This window comes from Melanerpes formicivorus, unplaced genomic scaffold (assembly GCF_026170545.1).
Source record: "Melanerpes formicivorus ecotype bairdi unplaced genomic scaffold, bMelFor1.0.p_v2 SCAF_16, whole genome shotgun sequence".
Taxonomy (NCBI): Eukaryota; Metazoa; Chordata; class Aves; order Piciformes; family Picidae; genus Melanerpes; species Melanerpes formicivorus.
In genome coordinates, this window is record NW_027142368.1 from 9,912,077 (window position 1) to 9,935,233 (window position 23,157).

At 38.8% G+C, this 23,157-nt stretch overlaps 1 protein-coding gene across 1 annotated transcript in view; it reads left to right on the forward strand.

Annotated features, from left to right (window-relative positions):
* The window catches only part of INSC (INSC spindle orientation adaptor protein), a 103,860-nt gene that overhangs the window by 45,961 nt on the left and 34,742 nt on the right, over window positions 1-23,157 (forward strand). Inside the window, exons 3-7 of the mRNA XM_068148595.1 lie at window positions 9,525-9,870; window positions 10,245-10,297; window positions 11,857-11,980; window positions 12,715-12,828; window positions 17,480-17,605. Of these exons, the coding sequence (XP_068004696.1) occupies window positions 9,525-9,870; window positions 10,245-10,297; window positions 11,857-11,980; window positions 12,715-12,828; window positions 17,480-17,605 (763 nt within the window). The remainder of the gene's footprint in view (window positions 1-9,524; window positions 9,871-10,244; window positions 10,298-11,856; window positions 11,981-12,714; window positions 12,829-17,479; window positions 17,606-23,157) is intronic.

Below are 23,157 nucleotides of genomic sequence, written 5' to 3' on the forward strand. Positions count from 1 at the left end.
TTCTGTAGTCTTCTGAGTGGTGCTGATCTCATAACTCCCTGTAAAATGGTTGTTGCTTCCTTCATTAAGTAATCCAGGTTTTACTCAATCAGTAGGGCTAGGACCTTAAATGAGTAAATAGTAAAAGGTGAAAGGCTAATGGTAGCGCTCATAATGCATGTCATAACTCTTTTGAAAAAGGCACAGAGCAGTGCTGTTTGTTATTAAACTACAAATTAAGGCAGGTTTGGAAGACAAAAAGAAAAAACTCAATGATGCACTGGTGCTGTTTTCATGGACTCCTGTATTATATGCCTCCAAAATAGTCCCTGCTGGTGATTGTGTCTGAACATTTCCATGGTCTATGGCCCCAGATAATTTCCATTGCTGTTTTTCTCCTTCTCTTTTATTTTTATTTTTCCTTCCCTGCTAGGTGTTCACAAGACCTTCTCTTAGAGTGTATTGGTTTTATAAGGCTATAAGGAATATCATCCTCTGCATTTACAGGTGTAGCCTGAGCATCAGGAAGCAGTGTACTAGGGTGAACTCTCTGGTTAATATCCTGCACGCATCTCCTACAGATACCCTTGTTGACTTTTGTGTCCCACAATGTAGGAAGCATGCCTCGCTGCTTATGGGAGTGAGCACTCTTCTGTACTCAACAATTAGCAACTTAAATATATGCTGGTGACAACATCTCTTCAAGTTTATCAATATTTCGGTTATCAAGATAGACTTAAAGTTCTGAAGTAACATTTTTTGGCTTCTGAGTAGATCTGCTTTATGATGTTCCCTCAGGCTAGGCTGTTCTCCTTCCATCGGGCTAATTAGACAAAATAATGGATTTTGTCATTGTGTACAAAGCTAAGGTCCCTAAGCTCTGGTGTCTAAGTTTTGAGAAAAACTGCAATTATTTCACATTTCCACACGACCCTGGTTTTGCCTGTGCGTTGTAGAATGGTTTCTTATTTCAGGACCTAACCTCAGATGGAGGTAATGCCTCCTTCATCCAGCTCATCAAAGAGCAATTTGCCTGAGGAATGCTTACTCACTGCAGAACAAATGATCCAGTAACATGCTGAACAAAAGAACCAATATCCTTCACAAAGCCTGGTCAGCTTATAATTTTATTTATTTATGCATTTAACTTCTGTCTCATGCTGATATTTTGCAAATATAATTAAATGAATAGGAAGTGATCTGAGTAGAATTAATTTGCTGTTCTGTTTTGATGTTTTTTGTTGTTGTTTGTTTGTTTTACTTTATTTTTATATGCAAAGGATAGGCCAGCAGAGCTGGTGGCGTGCCTACCATTGCTGAAAGGAGCTTGCAGAGGAAAGCAGAGTTTAGTTGATGATCAGTGTCCTGTTGTAAATTGATTCTGTTAATCATTGAAGGATGGAGATACTCTCTTACACATAGGCTTAAAATGGCCAGTATAAAAAAAAAACCAAACAAACAAACCCCAAAACAACCCCAAAAAACCAACCAAACAAAAAGTCCTCTATCCCAGAGTTCCACTGGCAGGATTTATCAAGTACACCTTCATTTCTAGATTTGCCAGTGGAGTTAAAAAAGATACAAACATGTTTGGAACTTGTACCAACACATTTGGGTGAAGGGATCTAAGAGGAGTGGATTTGTACTGGCTGTTCCTCACCTCCCTTTCAACATGAATGGGCCATCAAGAAGCAAAGCCAGTAGCAGAGCACTTTTTCCCATCTACCATATTGTCTGAATTGTAGAGTTGCTAAAATTGCCTGCTTCTAAGTCTGGATTCTTCTGGCTGGATCAAAGCCCATCAAGTCTGATCTGAATCCAGCAACTCAACAATAGAATAGAACAGAATTAACCAGATTGGAAGAGACCTTTGAGATTGTTGAGTCCAACCTATCATCCAACACTATCTAATCAACTAAATCATGGCAACAAGTGCCCCATCCAGTCTCTTCCTAAACACCTCCCGTGATGGTGACTCCATAGCAATTTACCAAGTTTAAATATGCCAGTACCACAGGGTTCACCAAAATGATTGGTTTTGGAAATTTTAATCGGCTCACTAGTTTACAATGACACTACAAATGCAACAGTTCTCATTGTAAGTGTGAATTACCAATACTATACAAGTATAAATTCCACAGGCATACTTGGTGATCATGGTGACAAGATTAGCATGTGGTTTGTTCAGCTTTGCCTGTAGGCAGGGCAAGTAGCAGCCTTATGCTGTCACTAATGTGTTGACAGCAGGATTTATTTAGCATTAACCTCTTTTCTGTCAGGAAATTTTATTTTCTATTACTGCTGTCTTGCTGTGAACCCAGTGGCTTATGTGCTTGTTGAGACAGCTACTGTTTTAGCAACTTAATGTGTGGGGCACAAAGTAAAAACCCGGAAAACCAGTTTGAACTAGTCCTTTTGCCTTCTGACTTGGCTCTACTTAAACTCTACCATAAAGAAAATGAATATATGTTAAGGTTATCCTAGATTTTAGATAAGCTAATCAGCAAGCTGAATTGGTCTGTAGTTTTGATATTCTATCTTCCTTATGTTCTGTAGTGTGCCAGTAATTCTGAGGTGGCACAGTATTTCCAGACATTTGTAGAGAGACCACTTGCAGTGAGGATTTCTCAGAAAAACATAAAGATCTCAGAAGCACATTGGTGCAGCACTTAACACTAAACGATTGATGTGGCCTTTTAAATAGGTGTGATGAAGCCATAGTCAATTTACATGTCATACCTTACACATTACAAGTGTTTATGATGTTTTTACTTCTCTTGTAGTCATTTCTATGGTGGTGAATGCATAAGATGCAGTAGCCTAACCACAAAAGCTTAGTTCTAAGTTTTGCAGGCTGGTGATAAATAAGACTTGTCTCTGTGGCTTTTGATTAAACCCTTCCATTGAGATCTGACTTCCACTGTATTGATGTAGAAAGTGGCCCTGGGTATATTGGGAACCTATGAATAATTTTGAAAAGATGAATTGGAAAAGAATTAGAGATGATTAATGGTTAAAGAGAGGCCCAAATCCATTCAAGGAGTTGTTTGTTGCCAATTAATTACCTACTGCTAATTAGAATAATAAATTTCAGCCCAATTGTAAGACTTGGCAATGGCTTTCTTCATAGGTTTATCTGGAATCTGTACTAAATCCTCTCATTGGGACTGGTGATAAATCTGTCATAATAGGTGAAAATGGATAAATAGGCTAAGAAGCCTCAAAAACATAATTTGACTGAGCAGAATTCTTTATTTTTTATAAATATGACCACTGGAATTATTTGTGTGAACTGATCAGCTGGGACTTGACCACAATGTTATCAAACATGAATCTTTTGCATTTAGTGAAACTGTGTACTCAAATGGAGGCAAAACTCTTTTTCATGATAACATTTACAATTTAAAAATGAAGCACATGTGCTGCCAGTAAAATTGTAGTAGAGAGCTCCAGGCTGTAAGTTTTAAACAAATGATTTACTTATTCATTCTTCTCTTTTGTATTCAATTAGTACCAACACTAGATAGAGCAATCCTTTAGATGAAAGTCCACCTTGCCTTTCCTTAAGATCTTGTGATTTGTTTGTGACCTACTGACTAGATGACAGAAAACAACGACAGCAAATTAAAACAAAAAGGAAAGAGAAATGTTGGTAACAGAACTCTGAATATGATATGCCTCTTTTTGAGTACTGTGTCCAGTTCTGGGCCCCTCTATTTAAGAAGGACATTGAGATACTTGGTGTGTCCAGAGAAGGGCAACGAGGCTGGGGAGAGGCCTCAAGCACAAGCCCTTCGAGGAGAGGCTGAGAGAGCAGGAGTTGCTTAGCCTGGAGAAGAGGAGACTCAGGGGAGACCTTGTTGTTGTCTACCCAAAGGGAGGTTGTAGCCAGGTGGGGGTTGGTCTCTTTTCCCAGGCAACCAGCACCAGAACAAGAGGACACAGTCTCAAGCTGTGCCAGGGGAAGTTTAGGCTGGAGGTGAGGAGAAAGTTCTTCCCAGAGAGAGTTGTTAGCCATTGGAATGGGCTGCCCAGGGAGGTGGTTGGGTCGCCGTCCCTGGAGGTGTTCAAAGGGGCACTGGACGTGGCACTTGGTGCCATGGTCTAGTAGTCATGAGGTCTTGGGCGACAGGTTGGACTTTATAATCCTTGAGGTCTTTTCCAACCTTGTTGATTCTATTATTATAAAATGGGAGGGTTTGCTTTTTTTAATGTGGGTCTTTTCACAGGATGAAATTTCCCTTGAAGTGTGGAGATATTCAAAACCCACCTAGATGCATTACTGTGTGATCTGCTCTAGGTGATCCTGCTCTGGCAGGGGGGTTGGACTAGATGATCTTTTGAGGTCCCTTCCAGCCCCTAACATTCTGTGTTGTATGGTGAAGACACGTCTGTATGAAACAAGCTCTGAGTGTCTTTTGAAGCAGTGTACTTTCAATCTGCTGTTGCCCTGAACTGGTCTCAGCTGGTGGCACCAAAGGATTTTGTCAAAACAGCACAATTTTTAAAAGATTGGCTTTTGGCCAGCGCACTAGAATTCAGAGTGTCCAAACTGTTAGTTACTCAAATTCAGAGGCATGCTCTTGAAAACTTCATCAAATATTTTACAACCTCAATTAAACCAGAATGACTTTGAAGAAATGCTGGAGACTTTCTATTGAATTTTTATTTTGCACTGAATTATTTTTACTACTATTTTTGCATGAAATGCTGCTTTTACAATGTAGAGTCTAGATAAATTGCTTTTTTGTCAATATGCCATGACATACTAAATTCAGACCTTCTAACTGGTGGGGGACTGCTATCAATATACACCAGGACCTCTGCCAGTTACCCAGCTATTGTTGCTTGGTTAAACAACTGGAGAAAATCACACCAGTAAGGTCTCTTATGCTTGAACCAGTCTTGCTTAATGTATTTAACAACCTGAAAAATAGTTTAATAGCAGGACAACAACACTTCCTGCTGATGCAAAACTGTTCAGGCCAAACTGAAATAATGCAAAACACAAAGACCCATAATACTGAGTCTCAGAAATGCAAAATGCCAGAAGACATTATATGTTAATGAACATAATGTAATGCATGTGAGGAGGGGAAGGGAACTGAAGAACTGTCATTTTTTTATCATACACATAGAATAGCAAGCTCTAAATTATGTATTCTCACTCATGGAAAAGATTCTGAAATCCAAATAAGTAGATTTTTCTGGAAGGTAAAGATGAAACAGCTCTCTGAAAAAACACTTAAGCAAAAAGAGGAAATTTAATTTAGTGAGTTCTTGGAGAATAGGGACAGTGCAGGATATGTAATTCAAATGTCTAAATCTGTAATTTGCTTATATCTTGGACATTGTATTCTGTTCTTGCCATCACATCTGAGAACACAGGAAAAACTGGAAAAGGCTTTTAAAAAGGTGAGGAGAGTAAGTGGATGATCAAAGGAGTGGAATCCCTCCTGTGTGGTGACAGACTAGACAGAGACTGTTTCTCTACCTTGGAAGCGAGATAACTGAGAGAAGATATGGTAGCACAAATGAAAGAATGAATTGCACAAAGAGGGTGAATGCAGAACTCAGCATGCAAGAACTAAAGAACTTCTGTTAATATCTCCAGGCAGCAAGTTTAAGTCAAACAAGAAACACTTTTTGTTTTTTTCAAAACATAACCAATCCACGCCACTGCCAGTAGATGCTGTAAAGGCCAAAAGTTTAACTGAGTTCAAAAAAGGATTAATGGCTACTGTTGTTTCATGAATTGTAAAAACATCCTGCTCAGACACAACTTCTGGCTTAGGAAGTTCCTAAACCACTAATTGCCAGAAGATGGGAGGGAGGGGTTGCTCGGCTCTTGCCACGCTTCTTATGATCTTTCCTTATGCAACTCCTAATGGCCATGTTAGGAGCAGGATAATGGGCTAGACAGATTCTTCTTTCTTTTGTTTTTTGTTTTCCTTGGTGTGTGGGATTTTTTTGTTTGTTTGTGTGGGTTGGGTTTTTTTTCTTTCTTCTTTTTACTCTCTTTTTTTTTTCCCCCCTTCTGACTCATTATGGCTGTATTTATTTTGTAGGTGCTGTTTTGTTTTTTATTTTAAGTAATGGGAAGACAAAATGGAAATTTTCAGCTCGGTTTTGGAGTTCAGTAAATGCTGTTTGGAATAGGATTCTTAATAAGCAATTAGGAACAATCACACTCTTTGCTTTTCCTGTTTTAATAGACACCAAAAAATAGTCTACAAATTAACCTGCTGAATGCACAGTAAGATTTTAGCTAAATGCAGGGAGATGAAGGTGATTCGTTCGTGTATTTCACCTGAGGAATCATGATGTGTATTTTGGAGGATGATGTGTTGGAAAAGCTGACACAGCATGGGGAGCTTTCTGTGGTTCTGTCTGAAAGGACGTGAATGGTGTTGTTTTTGCTGCTGCTGAAAATTAAGGAATGCTGTTTCAGTCATAGGAAATCGTAAATTCTGCAGCTGTACTTGTGGCAGTCAATAGGAACAGAGGCCAAAAAGGGGAATTTCTTTAACATGAATCCTTATCTTTTTTTTTGTACTACTCTGTCATCCTTTTTACTTCTCAGAATGAAGATAAGCTTTTGGAATGAGAGGAAATAAGAACTTCTGTGCTCTGTCTGTCCCCCCCACCCCCCCTTCTAACTAACCTCCTATTATAGTCCTTTTTTCCCCATTTGAATTTGTAATTTAGGAAGGTTTTTTGGTACTTAACTAAACAGATTTTGGCAATTATCATAGTGCATTTCAGAAATGAAAAATACGTTGCTCTACGCTATGGGTTTATCCTGAACCGCATGTGAACTGTGCACACGGTTATAAATCATGTCTCACACTTCTAAAGTTGTTATTTTTGTTTATTAGGAAACCTGGCTTCAAATCCAAAAAGGCAATAAAGGGACTATACACAGCATGCAGAACACAAGCCACGATCAATACTGAAATTCAATTACACAATATTCAAAGCTGAATGGGGAAAAAAAAGACCTTAAATAGCAGTAGCCTGTAAAGTTTAAAATTAAAAGTAGTTTCATCATATATGGTGAAATGGGGGATTGGATCAGTGACAGACACCTCTTGTATCTTTGCTGTAGATTTATATGAAATTATACTTGAGGTGAGCCTCCTTTTCATATGTACATTAATACATTTTGATCACTTGTGGAATATTCCTTCAGTGGTCTGGAGGGAGATATCTTGAGATCAGCTGATGTATAAATGGAAGCACAAGATCTACAGGCTGGGGTCAGAGTGGCTGGAGAGCTCCCAAACAGAGGGGGATCTGAGAGTGCTGATCAACAGCTGCCTGAATATGAGCCAGCAGTGTGCCCAGGTGGCCAAGAGGGCCAATGGCATCCTGGCCTGCATTAGGAATAGTGTGGCCAGCAGGAGCAGGGAAGTCATTGTGCCCCTGTACTCTGCTTTGGTTAGATCACACCTTGAGTACTGTGTCCAGTTCTGGGCCTGTCAGTTTAAGAAGGACATTGAAACACTTGAACGTGTCCAGAGAAGGGCAACAAGGCTGGTGAGAGGCCTTGAACACAAACCCTATGAGGAGAGGCTGACAGAGCTGGGATTGTTTAGCCTGGAGAAGAGGAGGCTCAGGGGTGACCTCATTGTCCTCTACAACTACCTGAAAGGTGGTTGTAGCTGGGAAGGGGTTGGTCTCTTCTCCCAGGCAACCAGCACCAGAACAAGAGGACACAGTCTCAAGCTGCTCCAGGGGAGGTTTAGACTCAAGGTGAGGAGGAAGTTCTTCGCCGAGTGAGTCATTCGTCATTGGAAAGGGCTGCCCAGAGAGGTGGTTGAGTCACCATCCCTGGAGGTGTTCAAGAGGGGATTGGACGTGGCACTTGGTGCCATGGTCTAGTCATGGGGTCTGTGTTGATAGGTTGGACTCGATGATCCTTGAGGTAATTTCCAACCTTAGTTATACTGTGATACTGTGATATGGTGATCATCCTTAGCTTGGCTACTCTCATTGTAGATTTGGTTTAGATAAAAGCACAATGTATTACTGCTGAGATATTGAGCTGTGAAAATTCAGCAGCTGGATTAAAAGAATGGAGGACATCATGCAACTTTTCTTTCAGTCCTTTCTGGTATAGCATCATACAGAACTGTAGGGTGTATTCAGAAGGTAGAGAACAATCCACTACATGGTCAGACTAGCTGAGGGCTACTAACAGAAGCTTGGGGAAAATAATTAAGCCCAGTCTCTCTTGCTTTCACTTAATTTAATTCTTGCCTTACTTTTCATATTTATTTTGTCAGAATCCTTTAGTATTGATCCATCTTTCACTAGAATAAGAGATAATAACATTTTGGGAGTATTTTGTATTAAGTTGACATGCCAAAAATTAAGAGTATGTCTTCAAATTACAAAAACTCTCAGGGGGGAAAGAAGTGTTGTGTTCTGTTTTTTTTTACTGTAGATTGGTAATCTGAAATTCTTGCTAAGTACAGTGCCCCTTTTGGACATGTGTATACAAATATTACATTTGCTGGCCATGCCTATGTTTATAAATTCAGCAGATACTATTTTAGACATACAAAAATGAAAATCTCCCGGGAGCCTGCATTTTGTGCAGAGGGTCTGGGAAAATGCAGGAGGCAGCAATGGACTGGGAAAACCTCAAAGAAAAGGGAGCAAATCTCCAGGGAGACAATGGGATCAGGATGCTGCCACTAAGGAATTCCCTGATCTAAACAAAACAAACCCAACCCAGAAGCTATACCCTGTCTGCAAAAACAGTGTAGATGAGGGTGAATGCAATTGCACAAACTTTGCTCTGACCTAACATCCCACACTTCACCATCATGTTCGATATAGCGTTAATAATACCAGTTATGTTAACATAACTTGGCTCTGTATGTATGCAGGGTTGAGGTGCAGATTAGTGGCTTTTAATTAGGATCTGGGCACCTCACTATAAGGAAAAATATCTAGGCAACTCTACCTCAAGGCTCTAGGGAACAGAACAGCTCAGTGGCGCTGCTGTTTCCACTACCACATTTTAGTGGTTTGGCTGTGCCAGTGTGGGTAGAGAGATGCTGCAAAGTAATTTCTTTTAAAGTGATTAGTAGGCAGAGTGTCTAGAAGAAGCTGATAGTACAGTCTCATAAATAAGCAAACACACCCGTAACTTTGCTCCTTCATTATATTGAGCCTTGAATGTACAGGAAACATTTTCTCCCCAAGAAGTGCAATCTAAACTTACTTCTATTTATTTATCTCTAATCTCTGTTAATTTTTTGCAAATAATTGTATAAGAGGTAACTGGTGTAAGATGATTAGAAAACCAAAAGCTGTGTTTAGAATGGAAAGCTAAACATGTCACTCTGTTACCACAAGAAAATTGATTGTTCGTTTAGTTGCCTTTTGTCAATCAGTTGCAACATGGTAGGTGAATGCAGCTGTGATATTGCTGGTGGTTACTGTAAAGGTATTTTGCATTACCTCATTCTTCCTGTGGTTATGTTAAAGGTGTTTTGCTTTACCTTGTTCTTCCTTCATTCTCTGCCTTCTAGCATGCACTTAATTCAGGTGGACTCTGTTCAGCGATGGATGGAAGACCTGAAGCTGATGACAGACTGTGAATGTATGTGTATTCTCCAGTCGAAGCCCATCAGTATTGAGAAGGATGAACAAAATGAACTTCTCCTTTCCTCACAATATAACACATGTGATAACTTGCAGCTGTTATTAAAAAGAGCATGGATCATAAGCACGGAGTTGACCAGGATTGCTCAAAAGCTCGAGAAGAATAGATGGCAGAGAGTCCACAGCATGACAGTAAGAGTCAACTGCCATGTGCGTTCAATGATAAATGAATACAATACGTACACCAGGAATCCTTCAGAAGAAATGCACCAGGTAGGATGCCTTACATGTTGTCATGTTTGTCTTGTTTCACCTTTTATTTTATTGCTATAAATAACATTTGCTTTAAAAAAGAAGAACCCCCTTTTTTATCAATGCTGGTCCTTTGTTTGAGGCTTTCTAATTCCCTTTTGTTTTCAACAATGGAATCATCCTTGACTCATTTTGGATCCTGTTTTCTCATAGGCCTGATTTTGAATGTTAGTAATGTTGACAAATTATATAAAAGAAGTTTTGTTTTTGAGGTCTGTATGAAGTATTATGTTTCCAGAGCGTTTTCAGCTAATTGTTGTAAACAAGCACTTTTAAAAAGGCATTTGTGTGTATGGTTATTGCTTTAAATCCACTCTCTCTTTCTCTCTTCACAGTATGAAAAGCTTTTAATAGACAAGTGTTCAGAGTTTACGGCATTCACAGAAAGGTAATCTAAATTTCCTAGTTGAAATATTATTTTTTCTGGTTTATTATTTTGTAGGTTTTCTAAGAGGAAGTACTAATGTACTAACACTCTGAAATGTTTAAACTAGGCCTCTGCAGCCCTGAAAGGCTTCCTATATGTTAGCCCCTCTGGTGTATAAAGTGAATTGCTTTTACCTAAACTGCATTCTAATTGGAGATGGGATCTGCTGTTGCACAGAGTCTGGCACAGCCACGAAACTGCATGCTAATGGATTTTTCAGGGCTTTTAGACATCAAGGAAAAAAAGTTTGGTTTTAATGATATCAGTGACAAAGTTACCTTCGTGTTCTATGAAGCCAGCTGGTGTGAAAACTTAAGTTGTGAAACTGTCATACTACATATTCCTGTATGAACATCTCCATGTATTGGTAAACCAAACAGAAATACACATTCCTTTAAATTGCACTTGTAGCTCTGTGCACTCCAGAATGCTGAGACTGGAAAATAAGAATCACTTTATAATTCCTCTCATGACATTTCCCCTGTCTAACAGGAATCATCTTGTTTCCTCCAGCACAGTTCAATCAGTCTTTTTCAATTTATGTTGAACACTGTGCAAGTCATTATGTTCAGGGGATCATCAGGAAAAAAACCAAAAAAAAGACACCATCTAATTATCAGGAAAGAACTTTTCTTCAGCACTACTGACTTTTGCCAAACCCACACAGATCAGACTTTACTTTTGTAGTCTACTGTGAGCCACACTGATTTAATGAGGTCTCTGATCTCATAGTGCCTGCCCTAAATCAGCCCTCTCCCTCCTTGTCTGTTTGACAGGTAAAGCTGAAAAGGGGACACACTGTGTGGGTGGAGACACTGATCAACCAAACTGTATCTTCCATTCTAGTGGCCTGCCTGGATGGAATATGTTTTAACAATTCAAGTGAATGCATTTCTGTGAGAAAGTAATAGTTCAACTGAATTGCATAAAGTTTCCCATCTTTATTTAATTTCTTTATTTACAGCCAAATATCACAGACTACAGAGTGGTTAGACTAACACTTTACACTTGCTCTACGTTATCTTTCTATATAGAAGGCTAAATTTTACTTCTGAGTATGCTGTTCAAATGTAAATGGACTTTACTCGTCTGGACACACATACATTTGTGGTTCCTATCTTGCTATCATTAAACTATGGCAAAGAAGGTAAAGAAACTGGAGTCACTGAAAACCTTTCCTTGGTCATGAGGGGTGGATGGATATATACAGCTGCAGTTAAAACGCTGACATCCTAGAGTGACTGCAACTATTAGCAGGAGTGGAAAATGGCAGAGTTATCTTGGTACGAGCACACTGATCTGCAGTGAAATTTGGCCTGCTGTCTGAAGTAAATAGTGATCCTCAAATGATTCATTAATGTCCACTGGTCTGGCACAATGACAGTGTCATCATGAGGAGCTGAATTCCTATTATGTCCTTGTTATTATACAGAGGTCGCCAGTGACACTCAGCTTGATAAACCAGGAGTTGTCTGTTGCATCTTTTGCCTTCACCCTTATCCTTTTTTTCTGCCCCCCAGGTGCATACAAACTGAAGATGAACAGATACTGAAGTCCATGAAATCTTGTATTAATGAAACACTCACTACAGTTGCTCAGTATTTTGGCCAGTTGATAGAGTTGGTTTTAACACATGAAGCACAGGTTAGTCTATAGTTTAAAAATAATCTTTCCAAATAATTGATTCTTGAGGGAGAGCATCCATTAAGAGAATGATTAGAATTAGAGATCTCAATTTTCAGCTAGTTTATGATCAATGATTCAAATATCTTGCTTAGAGATTTAGGTGTTTGTATTCTCAAATAATTTTAAATGTCAAACAAAATGAACTTGTGACTCACTGTTCACTGTGATTTAGATTTTTTTCTGCTATATCACCTTCATTGTGAGGCTTCTAATTCATGAACAGTGTCTTGTTAATAAGACCTTTGGTCATGTTTTGTTTTCCTTTCACACTGCATTTCTTTAGAAATCTTGAAGAAAGGCTCTCCTGCAGTATTCCTTCTAAATAAGGTAGAAGTCTTCTATCACCTTGTGATACTGCTTCTACGCTGTGACATGATCAGTTGCTTTCTGGAAATGCTAGTTGAGTTCCAGGCCAAACCCAATAACAATCTACTAAATAGCTCAAGAATTTTTTATTGTGTGTTCTCACACACACATACCTGCTCTTTTACTCAGTGATAGTTATGTATAAATATGAATAATTCGTGGTTACATCTGCTGAAATGCAATGAGAAATATGGCACAGTGTTATCAGTCTGACTTCTGCCCGTGGCTTTTTTCCCTTTCTCTGGGCAAGAAGCAAGTGTCTTTAAATCTAATGCTAATGCTTTTCATTGAAAGTAAATGATGTTTATTTTCTCCTTGTCACACAGACCCTTCTGAGACAGATTGAATTGTCAGATAGTATGTACATCACTGAGCTGGCCATTAGTAGTTTATTCAGCCTTACCCAGGAAGGTGCTCATCTGTGCCGTATCATAGCTAAGGTAAGGGGATATATGGATGAATCTGAAGGAAGCAAGTTACACAAACGAGTTATTTTACTCAACTTAGTAGTGGTGTGAGTTTTGAAAGGTAAAAAATTAAAATCTGAGAAACTTGTTTCCTATTTTGTAAGCCTTACTTTGCAGAGTTTACCACAATTATCCTGTTAAACCTCCAGATCTTTAATTTAATGAAGCTCAATGCCTGTGCAAAGAGCCACAGTAGGATGGCAATCTCCAATAGTCTTCTGGGCATTGATTCAACTACAGCTGTCTTTTTGCCACCTGAAGCATTACAACTTCCTTCAGTGTCTTGGGCTGAGAATACTTTCTAAGTACCAAACATGTAAGTGAAGAGAATCTTTACAAATGGCCATGCATGTGGCTGACTATGCAGACAAACAGTGAGATGTCTTCAGATGTGTGTAAACAAGAGGTTAGAAATATTACTGCAGAGGTAATTTTAGAAGTACTTTGCATCCATTGTGTTCCTTCTACAGAGGACCATCACTACAACTACTGGCATTGTGTTTTCTTGTTTTCTATGTATTTGATGCTAACTTTTCATATAAGTGACTCATTCTGCCAGGATCAATGATACTGGCAATCCTTGCAGAATTCGCACCTTTGATCTTGAAAAAGTGAGAATGGCAGGGCATTGTGTAAGGTCAAGGATAGGATAATCACAATCACAGTGTATATAGAAACATAAAAAATCTCCTTTCTCAAGCTTCTGCTTTTGGAGAGGCATGCCAGTCCCTAGTCCTGCTCAGAGACGAGGTTAAACAGCAACATTTAATTAAGTTTCCCACTGATCTGCCTTTAGGTGGATGTTTGCACCATAAAAGGTATACTGCTCTGTTCTGAAGGCTGTGAATGTGGTAGACTCAGAAACATGCAGTGGATCCTGGCAATATCCTGAGAGGTTTAATTTTTTTCTAAATTGGTATTTGAGCTCCACTCAGTGGTATCCAAAAACAATGTTAAAATGTTGAGTATTGAGGGAGTGCTGAACTAAAAAAAGATGAGGAAAATCGGTCTTGTGCCTTTGGTCATTGTGTGAATTCAGTAACAGTTTAATTTAGCAAAAGTGAAGCCTGACTTTCTATAAATCATTACATTTAATTTATTGTTAAAATGGGGGTGTTACACATTTACAAGTGAGGAAATGCATCCCCTTGTGCAGAGCACCCTAAGTGGCATTTGGTTGCCAAATTACAGTAGTGATTGCATCACCTGTCCTGCGTGTCAGTTTCCTCTGTGTACTGTGAAATACATTTGTCCCAACTCACCCTCATCCATCACCCTCTCTATTGCCTGTTATCTGCATCAAGTGTGCAAAGTGGCAGAGGAATCATAACAGACCAAAATTTTGAGTTCAGTCACTTGAGTGGTTAACTACGACTGTAAGTGCAGAGTAGGATTTGAAAATGGATTCGAGTTTTACCAAGATCACAAAACCTTCCACAGACACAGAAGTTCCCTTGAGAGCTGTGATATTTGGTAAAAAATAACCAGGGAAGTAAAATATTTAGGGTGAAAGCAGAACTCAACAAATTTATTCGTGTAAACTAGAAGTTTTACTCTCCAATACAATGTGCAATCTTGTGGAACACTGTTGTGAGGTTTTTTACCCCTGTCCCAAGATACAAATTACAACTCTAAAGCACACCAGCATCTTGGACATGCAAACAAAGAACCAGGATCATATCAAAAAGCTACTGTTTATAGGGACTGGTTTCTCACTTCACATTTTGGTAAGGGCTTCAGTATTCTCTCCCCTGCTCTATCCTCCTCTAATATCTCACCAAACTTCGAAAGGCTTTGAAATGATAACTTCCTATGCTGGTGTCACCTATAATTTTATTCCACCTGGAGGCATTCTTCAACTTTTTATTTTAGCTTGTAACTTTTTAATCTGCTGTGAAAGAGTCATGTTGCTGACTCACCCTGGCAGCCAGCTAATCGTTCTCGCCAGCTGTCAGAAGTATAAAATCTGAGAGCTCTATGAGCTCTAACACCGATGAGTAGTAGCGAGGGATAAAAATAGGGAGGAAGCCTTAATAATAAAAATCCTTGAATTCTAAGTTAATAGAAGAGCCAACATTGAGTTTTGAACCATAATATGTAATGTTCATCTACAAGCAACTACACTGGTGGCAGAATAATGGAAACTTTACCAGTTAGGTGATTTTTAAAAGCAAAAAGAGAAAATGTGGAAGGGAAGATCCAAGCAAAGTATTTGTTGCAGCTACAAGGGAAAATTTTAGTCAGGTTTCTGCTTGCAGATCAGTTTCCTACCTTTGGAACCACAGTGTTTCTGGCAAGCTGCAGAATCAGGCTCAACATTTCCTACTGCCACAGGTTGAATTGAATCTGCTGCTGATATTCAATGCCATCCTGTCTTCATGTCAGCTTCAAAATAAAAGTGCTGGCTGGAGCAAAGTATCACGGGGCTTGAAGTTCAGTCTGTAACATGAGAAGCTTCCTGTTCTGGTTGCTTCTTCCAGTTTCTGGGGTTTGGGGTGTTGGTCTCTTCTGCTGGGCAGGCTGTGGGGTGGGGAGTGGGAGGAGGTCACTGGTTGCTGCTGCTTCTGTGTTTTGCTGCACTTTTCTGCAAACAGGCTAAGGAGATTGTGCATTGGATTATCTCTCATCCAGTAAAACTCTATCTCAACCCAAAGTTGGGTTTTTTGGTATTGCTTTCCCTCCTGTCTGTGTTAGGGGAAGAGGGGCTTGTGAGAGTGGGCTATGTTAACGCAGGAGACCTACCTGTTCTGTATTTCACCTACAACTTTCTAGATTTATTACTTGTGATCAGTGTTTTACTGCTTGGTAATGCTACACAGGGCATAAAATAAAGTATACAGCTCCTGACAAACTCAGTGATAAATCACTTTCTGTCCATCACTGGCAAATAGAAGGGTACCCATTTATCATACAGAAATCTTGAAGCAAATGTGCCAACACCACCTGAGCTCTGATAGTGTTGTCCACCAACTTCTGCTTATTCTGACTAAAACAGAGGCTCAGATCATTTCTGAGTCGAGTGAACTGTGGGGACTTTCAGAATGCTGATGAAAGAAATTAAATCTCCAGTTACCTTAGGTTTGGGGGCAACACTGTAATTTTTTTTTCTGTGTTTTTGTCACAGACAATTGAATTACTGCTTGGGTGAAATATATCCTTTTGTGGAAGGACAAATGACTGAAATTTTTTTGTTAGTATATTGCCTCTTTTCTACTTTAGTGGCTCAGAAATGGCCTCTCTGCAGTAGTCTATGTATAGCACTACTAGACATGAAATAACTCCTACAGATACGTGTGCACATCTTACAATACCAGAAATGAATTTTACTGGTGGCAGACCTCAGTAAGCCTACTGGTTTTACTGGTCTTACAGAAATTACATGGACATAACATAAAATTTCTATCTTGAAACTGTACTGAGGTGTTAGTTTTGTCTAATTCTAATTTTCTTATAAACTAGTGTACATATTTTTGTTAGACTGAACAGCTACCTTTTTTTTGCCCTATTATTCTCTACTCTATTCCAGCAGAACTAGTACAAAAATGTAGGATTCTGAAAAGGAGTCGAGTCTGAATTTTAGTTCAGAGGCTTTATGTCAGTACAACCTCTTGAGCTTTCAAATAACACAAATGGTTGAGGAGAAAAAAGATTATTTCTGTGAATCTGAAAAATAGTTTTATACAGAGGCTATTGAAACAGGCTTTTAAAAGGGTGTGTATTACACTTGGCCCATAATTCCAATTATTTGCTATTTTCTGATGTAATCAAAATACTTAGTCAGGTCTTTCATCTGATATTCATGTTTTCAATGCTTTACTCTTCATTGTATGTCTACTCTTACATAATATATGTCATCTGTAGTGTATCTGACATTTAATTAGTATATCTAACATTTTTAAATGGACAATCCAAAAACCCAAAGTACATGTGTTATCTGTATTTAGGTCTTTCCATTTACATGTGGACTTTGCAAACATGTTTACAAGCTTGGAAGAAATTAAGGCTAGTTACTCTAAGGATGTGTGTATATTCAATCCTTTGGCGTTATTGCCATGTGTATAAAATTGTAGGAATGCAGATTTTATGTATTAGAGAGTGATGATATTGTACCTGCACAGAACCTGACACTTATTTCCAAGTTATTTTCAGTAGCTCTTCTATCCTATAATCTTCCCTTTCATTTTTTAGCATTAAGTAAATATTGCATGGGGCTCAGAAATGTTGAGGCATGGGAAATACATCCCAGCAAAAATCTGTTTTAAGCTAACAGCATAGGTTGAACCAGCACTTAAATGTCACTCCAATTGCTACCTATTGATAATTCTTTGTAATTTTCGCATGAATGTCAAGTTTAATTTAAACTGTGCTTGTAATTGCTAAAAGTCAATCACTTAAGCACACCTCCCACAGAGGCTATATTACTTTTTCATCACTTAGTATATAAGCATTAATCAACTTGAGTTCTCTGTGTGAGCTTAACATCCTCTTTGTTGGTGTTGTGATGATAGCTAATTTGGATAAATTACTAAAGGAATCTACTTCCCTACCCAATTTCAGTTAAATAGTAGGGAAACATTCAGTGCTGCTTTTCCTGATTATTTATTTTTTTTCTTTTCCCCTGCAGGAAGGAGGTGTAGTTGCTCTCTTTAAGATCTGTCGTCAGGATTGTTTCAGGTGCCTTTATCCCCAGACACTGAGAACACTGGCATCCCTTTGCTGCGTAGAGGAAGGCATGCACCAACTGGAAAAGGTAGGCACTTCAGTGTTCTTTACTGACTGCATTGTAACCCAGAGAGGTCCTGTTTTTAATCTCTTCTAGCAGTGGGTAACTTGGTGGTGTTAATATTGTGCTCCATACTAAGCTCACTTTTTGTGTGCTGAATACATCTTCAGTCTTCCCAAAATGAGTCCCACCAAAAACATTATCCTATTCAGTTGCTTGCGAAAATAAGCTAAGTGGAGGTCACTTTCATAAAACAAGGAAATACGTTAGTGACTACGTCAAGAAATGAGGGAAATTTTAATTTCCAGACCTTCTGAAGTGTTCTCCAATATTTCAAATAACCCTTAAGACAGAAAGCTTTATACCTCTAAACCCTTTCCTGACACTGAGGTAGGGCACCTGTTCGCAGTATTGCGGCAAGATGTGAGAGTTGTAATTGCACAGGAAGAGCTAGGACAAATAGAGCGGCTAGCCAATAGAAAAGTGAGCATGCTAGTCAGCAGCAGGTCTCATGAGAGCCAATTTGAACTGGGATCACAAACATCTAAACATTATCCAGATAAAATTACAGCAATTGCTTAGGCTCCATTCCTTTCTCACTTTCACAACATATTGCTATGTTTTGGAAAATGAACAATTCTGGTCACTAAATCATGATCTCATCCTTTGTGTTTCATAAAACAGTCATCTTCCACAGCTGAATAATGGCCTCTTCAAGTTAATGATAAATGATTTCACTGCCTCTTTACATTGACGTATCTTGTAATTTACTGCCCAGAATTCAAGCAAACTGTGACAGAACATCTGCAGTGAAAAGCAAGTATCTGAGCTTACAGTAAATGAAGATTACTTAAATTTTTTTGACATAATGCTGGTTCAGACTGACACCAGAATCAGTCTAAAAGGATCTTTCATTATGTCCACGGTAGTAGTGGAATTAATAGAGTTAGAAATAGAAAAGATTGATTCAGTTCACCTAGTCCTATTCCTGGCACTGTCAGCATGCATTTAATGTGGCCTGTATCAAACCTGGCCAAACAGGAGTCCTACAAAAAGTGATAACTCTCAAGCTCATATGCCTTTGATCTACTTTAATGTTGGTCACAAGAGAAATTGCTCAAGGTAAACTTTGTCACAATCAGGACTGGAGTAGGATATCAGTACTGCTGCTTTCAGCAGTTAATTTTTCATCTGCATCTTGGCAAAACTGAAGTCTGCAACACAAGGGGCTGGACATTAATCCTACTAACCTGACTGAACAGAAAAGATTTTATAACAGGAGGATTTGGTTATCACTTTGTCAACTTCTTTGTCTAAAATTGTGTTGTTGAGGATCTGTATGTTCTGGGGGTCCAGTATATGGGTTTTTGGTGAAGGAGAATGGGATATCTCATATATCAAAAGAAAAAGATATTTTCTCTGCAAAGAGGCTAATGTCCCTCTGAGTGCTAATGGAGGTTAAAAAACACAGGCTGGTACAATGATATGTCATCTGTAACTAATCTGTCAGCTGGTAACAACCTAGGTGTGTCAATACATGAAGTTGAGGAAAGATAGGAAGTTTTGCTACTCTTTGTACACTTTTCACCCTTCTTGTACACCTATGTAGAAACAAGAAGATGTTTTGACCACGGGGAATCAATCGGAAGCACATATATCAGATGATCAGTATTTTGATGTGAACAGCACTCTGGTTTTTCATATCATACTCTTTAAATAGCAATGATTTTTCTTTAAAAACATGAAGCATTCTTGCAAAGAACAAAAAACAGGGCTAACAATATTAGCATTCTTATTGTTACAGAAGTTGCCACAGCACTTATCTGGCAGAAAGGAAGGCTTCTATTATTCAGCTGAGTACCTGGGTGGTGAAGCATTTCATTTGCTCTAATGTGAATATCATTATGCCACCTAGTGCATTAAAACATCAGTGCAATTTGAATTTGATTTTAAATGGCAGAAACTTCATTTGAAAACAAAAAAAAACACCAAAATTTGGCCTCCAAACAATTCAGACATACAAAATGAACACCCCAACATCCCCTGCCTCCATTTTTCAATTAGACTTCACAAGCATTAAAGTGTTTAAAAGATCACTTTAAAGAAAGCAGCAAGAGCTATCATTTCTAATGGAACATTTGCCTGAAAGGTGAACTAAAAGGGGTGGCGTGCTTTCTGCAGTAATTGCAGTGCTTAAATACTAAAAACATTAGGAGTGTTGCTTATGTATCCAGTGCTTTTGGATCTTGCTAATTCAGTAGCAACACAAGAAAGTAGCACAAAACATGTCAATGGTTATTTAGAAAGTAAGCAAGGAAATTAGCAGTTCACAGGAGGCAATCCAAGAAGAGAGAGTATTTCAACATTTTCTTGGGTTTATAGGCACATGAATATTAGGCTTTCTTTATAATTAGTGCAAATTTAATGTGATTGATGTCATACTGGGTTTAAACCATTTCTCTTGAATGAGCTTCTGAATTGCAATGTGGAAATATTGTCCTCATTTACTAAGGGAGGAAAACAACAATCAACTCCTCATTTCTACAGATGTAGAAAATTGCCTATTTTAAGCAAAAATCTTTTCCTCAATTACATATGTATATATATAAATGCATTAAAGGCAATAAAAAATGGTTAGTGTGTGTCTTGGTGTCTTTAAATATGTATCTGTACTACCCTCTCACCATCACACTTAGAGATACATAGAATGGTTTGAGTTGGAAGGGACCTTAAAAATCATCTAGTTCCACCCCTCCTGCTATGGGCAGGAACATTTTCCACTAGACCAAGTTGCTCAGGGCAAGAGCTGGACATGCAAAAGTCATTGTTACTTTTTTAATTATCTTGATAAATAAACTAATCTTTGCTATAATTACAATGACCCAGTTGTTGTCACAGTGTCTAGCTTTTACTCTTTTAGATTAATCTAGTTGGCTGTATCTAGGGTAATGCCAAATAATTTGGTTAAAATGCCAGTTTTAAATATTTACTATTTCACTTCCAAGTATTTTACTGACTTTTGAAAAGGTGCTGTTATTTGTTATACATTGAACTGCAGACCTAACAGGAGCAAATCAGTCAGGCAGTTAATTTGTTGAGGATTCTAGAGTGTAGAATATCTGAACCTTCATCAGTGTACTTGGAAAACTTAATTCACCACAAGGGTTCACAAGTGGGAAGGACTTTTGAAGGCACAAAGCTGGGATAGATTAATGTGTGCATTTCAAGGAACTTAAGGTAAAAAACCTGAAGTGTTCTTGATTAGTTGATAATTTACATCCTGGAGATTTACATTATAAACAACTGTGCTTCAACTACTTTTTTTTTTGTCAGGACACACAAAATCTAACAGATACAGTCTTCAACAGGAAGCTAACTTGCCTGGAAAAAGGCTTTATATTTGAATACAACCATACAACTTTAGCACATTGTTTGTCTAAAGCAGTTCTTCAGCCTTTTCTCTTCCCGTGTCTGCATTAGATCCTTGTTTTGCAGGTCTCCCTGAACAGTGTCTCCTAGACACATACTGACACGTAGCCTCATTAAAGTTTAGAGGCTGTCAGTTTCTCTGCTTCAGGTCTGTCCATACAATGCTTGGTGCTGACTGGTGCTAGAAGGCATAATTTTCCAATTTTTGCCTTACACTGAAGCTCAGTTGTGTTTTTTTACCCTGAGGCAAACTTACTGCTGCAATAAAAGAACTGCAGAGTTAGTTCAGAAATAAACAGCCAACAGATCATGCAATGTACTGCAAGTTCACAATAATGTGAAACATTATTTCATTAAGAAGCTGCAGTTCAGCTGGTCTCAACTACCACAAAAATGTAATGTTTTATACAAATAATCATTGAAGCAGCTGTCTAAATATTAACAGTGTGCAGTGTATGTTTGCTTACATTAGTTAAAGTACTCCAGAAAGCAAGACACCTGGAATCAACTCATTAAAAGAAGATACTCCAGAGAGAGTCTGGTGACAACATTTGTTACTTTCATTAATAAAGCCTTCTTTTTAACAAATGACACAGCTTTCATCACTGTGCTTTAAGCAAAAATTGTCTAGGTATAGATGATAAATTGCTTTGAATCCTTCATTTAAAGCACATTATATCAAATGACAAAACTCAAGAAAAAGAATCTGGAGAAGGGGGAAGTGAGTACAAAGTGTACCATTGTGGTTGGGAAACTATTAATTTCATGGAGAATTCTTAACCATGAGTGACGTAAAATCTATTGTTCACTGTGAACTCAGACCAATTTTCAAGCACTATGATTATACACACAATTACAATTTCTGCTTGATGGGAATGTAGTCTGGTTATATATATTTTATATATCTATATCATAGAATATAATTTTATACAGAATATATATTTTATATATCTATATCATAGAATATAATTTATATCATAGAATCAATAAAGTTGGAAGAGACCTCAAAGATCATCAAGTCCAACCTGTCACCCAAGACCTCATGACTACTAAACCATGGCACCAAGTGCCACATCCAGTCCCCTCTTGAACACCTCTAGGGATGATGACTCCTCCACCTCCCTGGGTAGCCCATTCCAATGCCTAACACCTCTCTCTGGGGAGAACTTTCTCCTCACCTCCAGCCTAAACCTTCCCCGGCACAGCTTGAGACTGTGTCCTCTTGTTCTGATGCTGGTTGCCTGGGAGAAGAGACCAACTCACTCCTGGCTACAACCACCCTTCAGGTAGTTGTAGAGAGCAGTAAGGTCTCCCCTGAGCCTCCTCTTCTCCAGGCTAAACAATCCCAGCTCTGTCAGCCTCTCCTCATAGGGCTTCTGCTTGAGGCCTCTCCCCAGCCTTGTTGCCCTTCTCTGGACATGCTCAAGAATCTCAATGTCCTTCTTAAATTGAGGGGCCCAGAACTGGACACACTACTCAAGTTGTGGCCTAACCAGTGCTGAGTACAGGGACAAAATGACTTCCCTGCTCCTGCTGGCCACACTATTCCTGATGCATGCCAGGATGCCATTGGAATTCTTGGCCACCTGGGCACACTGCTGGCTCATGTTCAGGCAGCTGTCAATCAGCATCCCCAGGTCCCTTTCTGTTTGGCAGCTCTCCAGCCACTCTGACCTCAGCCTGTAGCACAGCATGGGGTTGTTGTGGCCAAAGTGCATCATCTGACACTTGGACTTGTTGAATGCCATCATGTTGGACTCTGCGCATCTGTGTGTGTATATACACACACATGTATAAAAGCGTAAGCTATTTTAAACAGCCTCAGCCAAAATCAGGCAGTAGCTGCTTTGGGTGATGTATCTGTGTTGCCTTGAATCTCAGCTGCTAAAACCATGAAGGTTCATGTACCTGTAGGGTAATAGAGACACTTATAGAGAAGGTTTTGATTAGGAGAGCTTGGATGACCTCGTGTGAAGGTACAGTTAATGCTTCTAAAATCTGATCTTAAAGTTAGCTGGTAGCCCATGGATTTCATTGTCACAGCATGTGACTGTTCCACAATCATGAATGTTTTAATTTTGTAGTACTTTGTATATGATGGGAAATTGTCATTTACAAGAAATCAGGCCAGGTATCAATAGCAAAACACA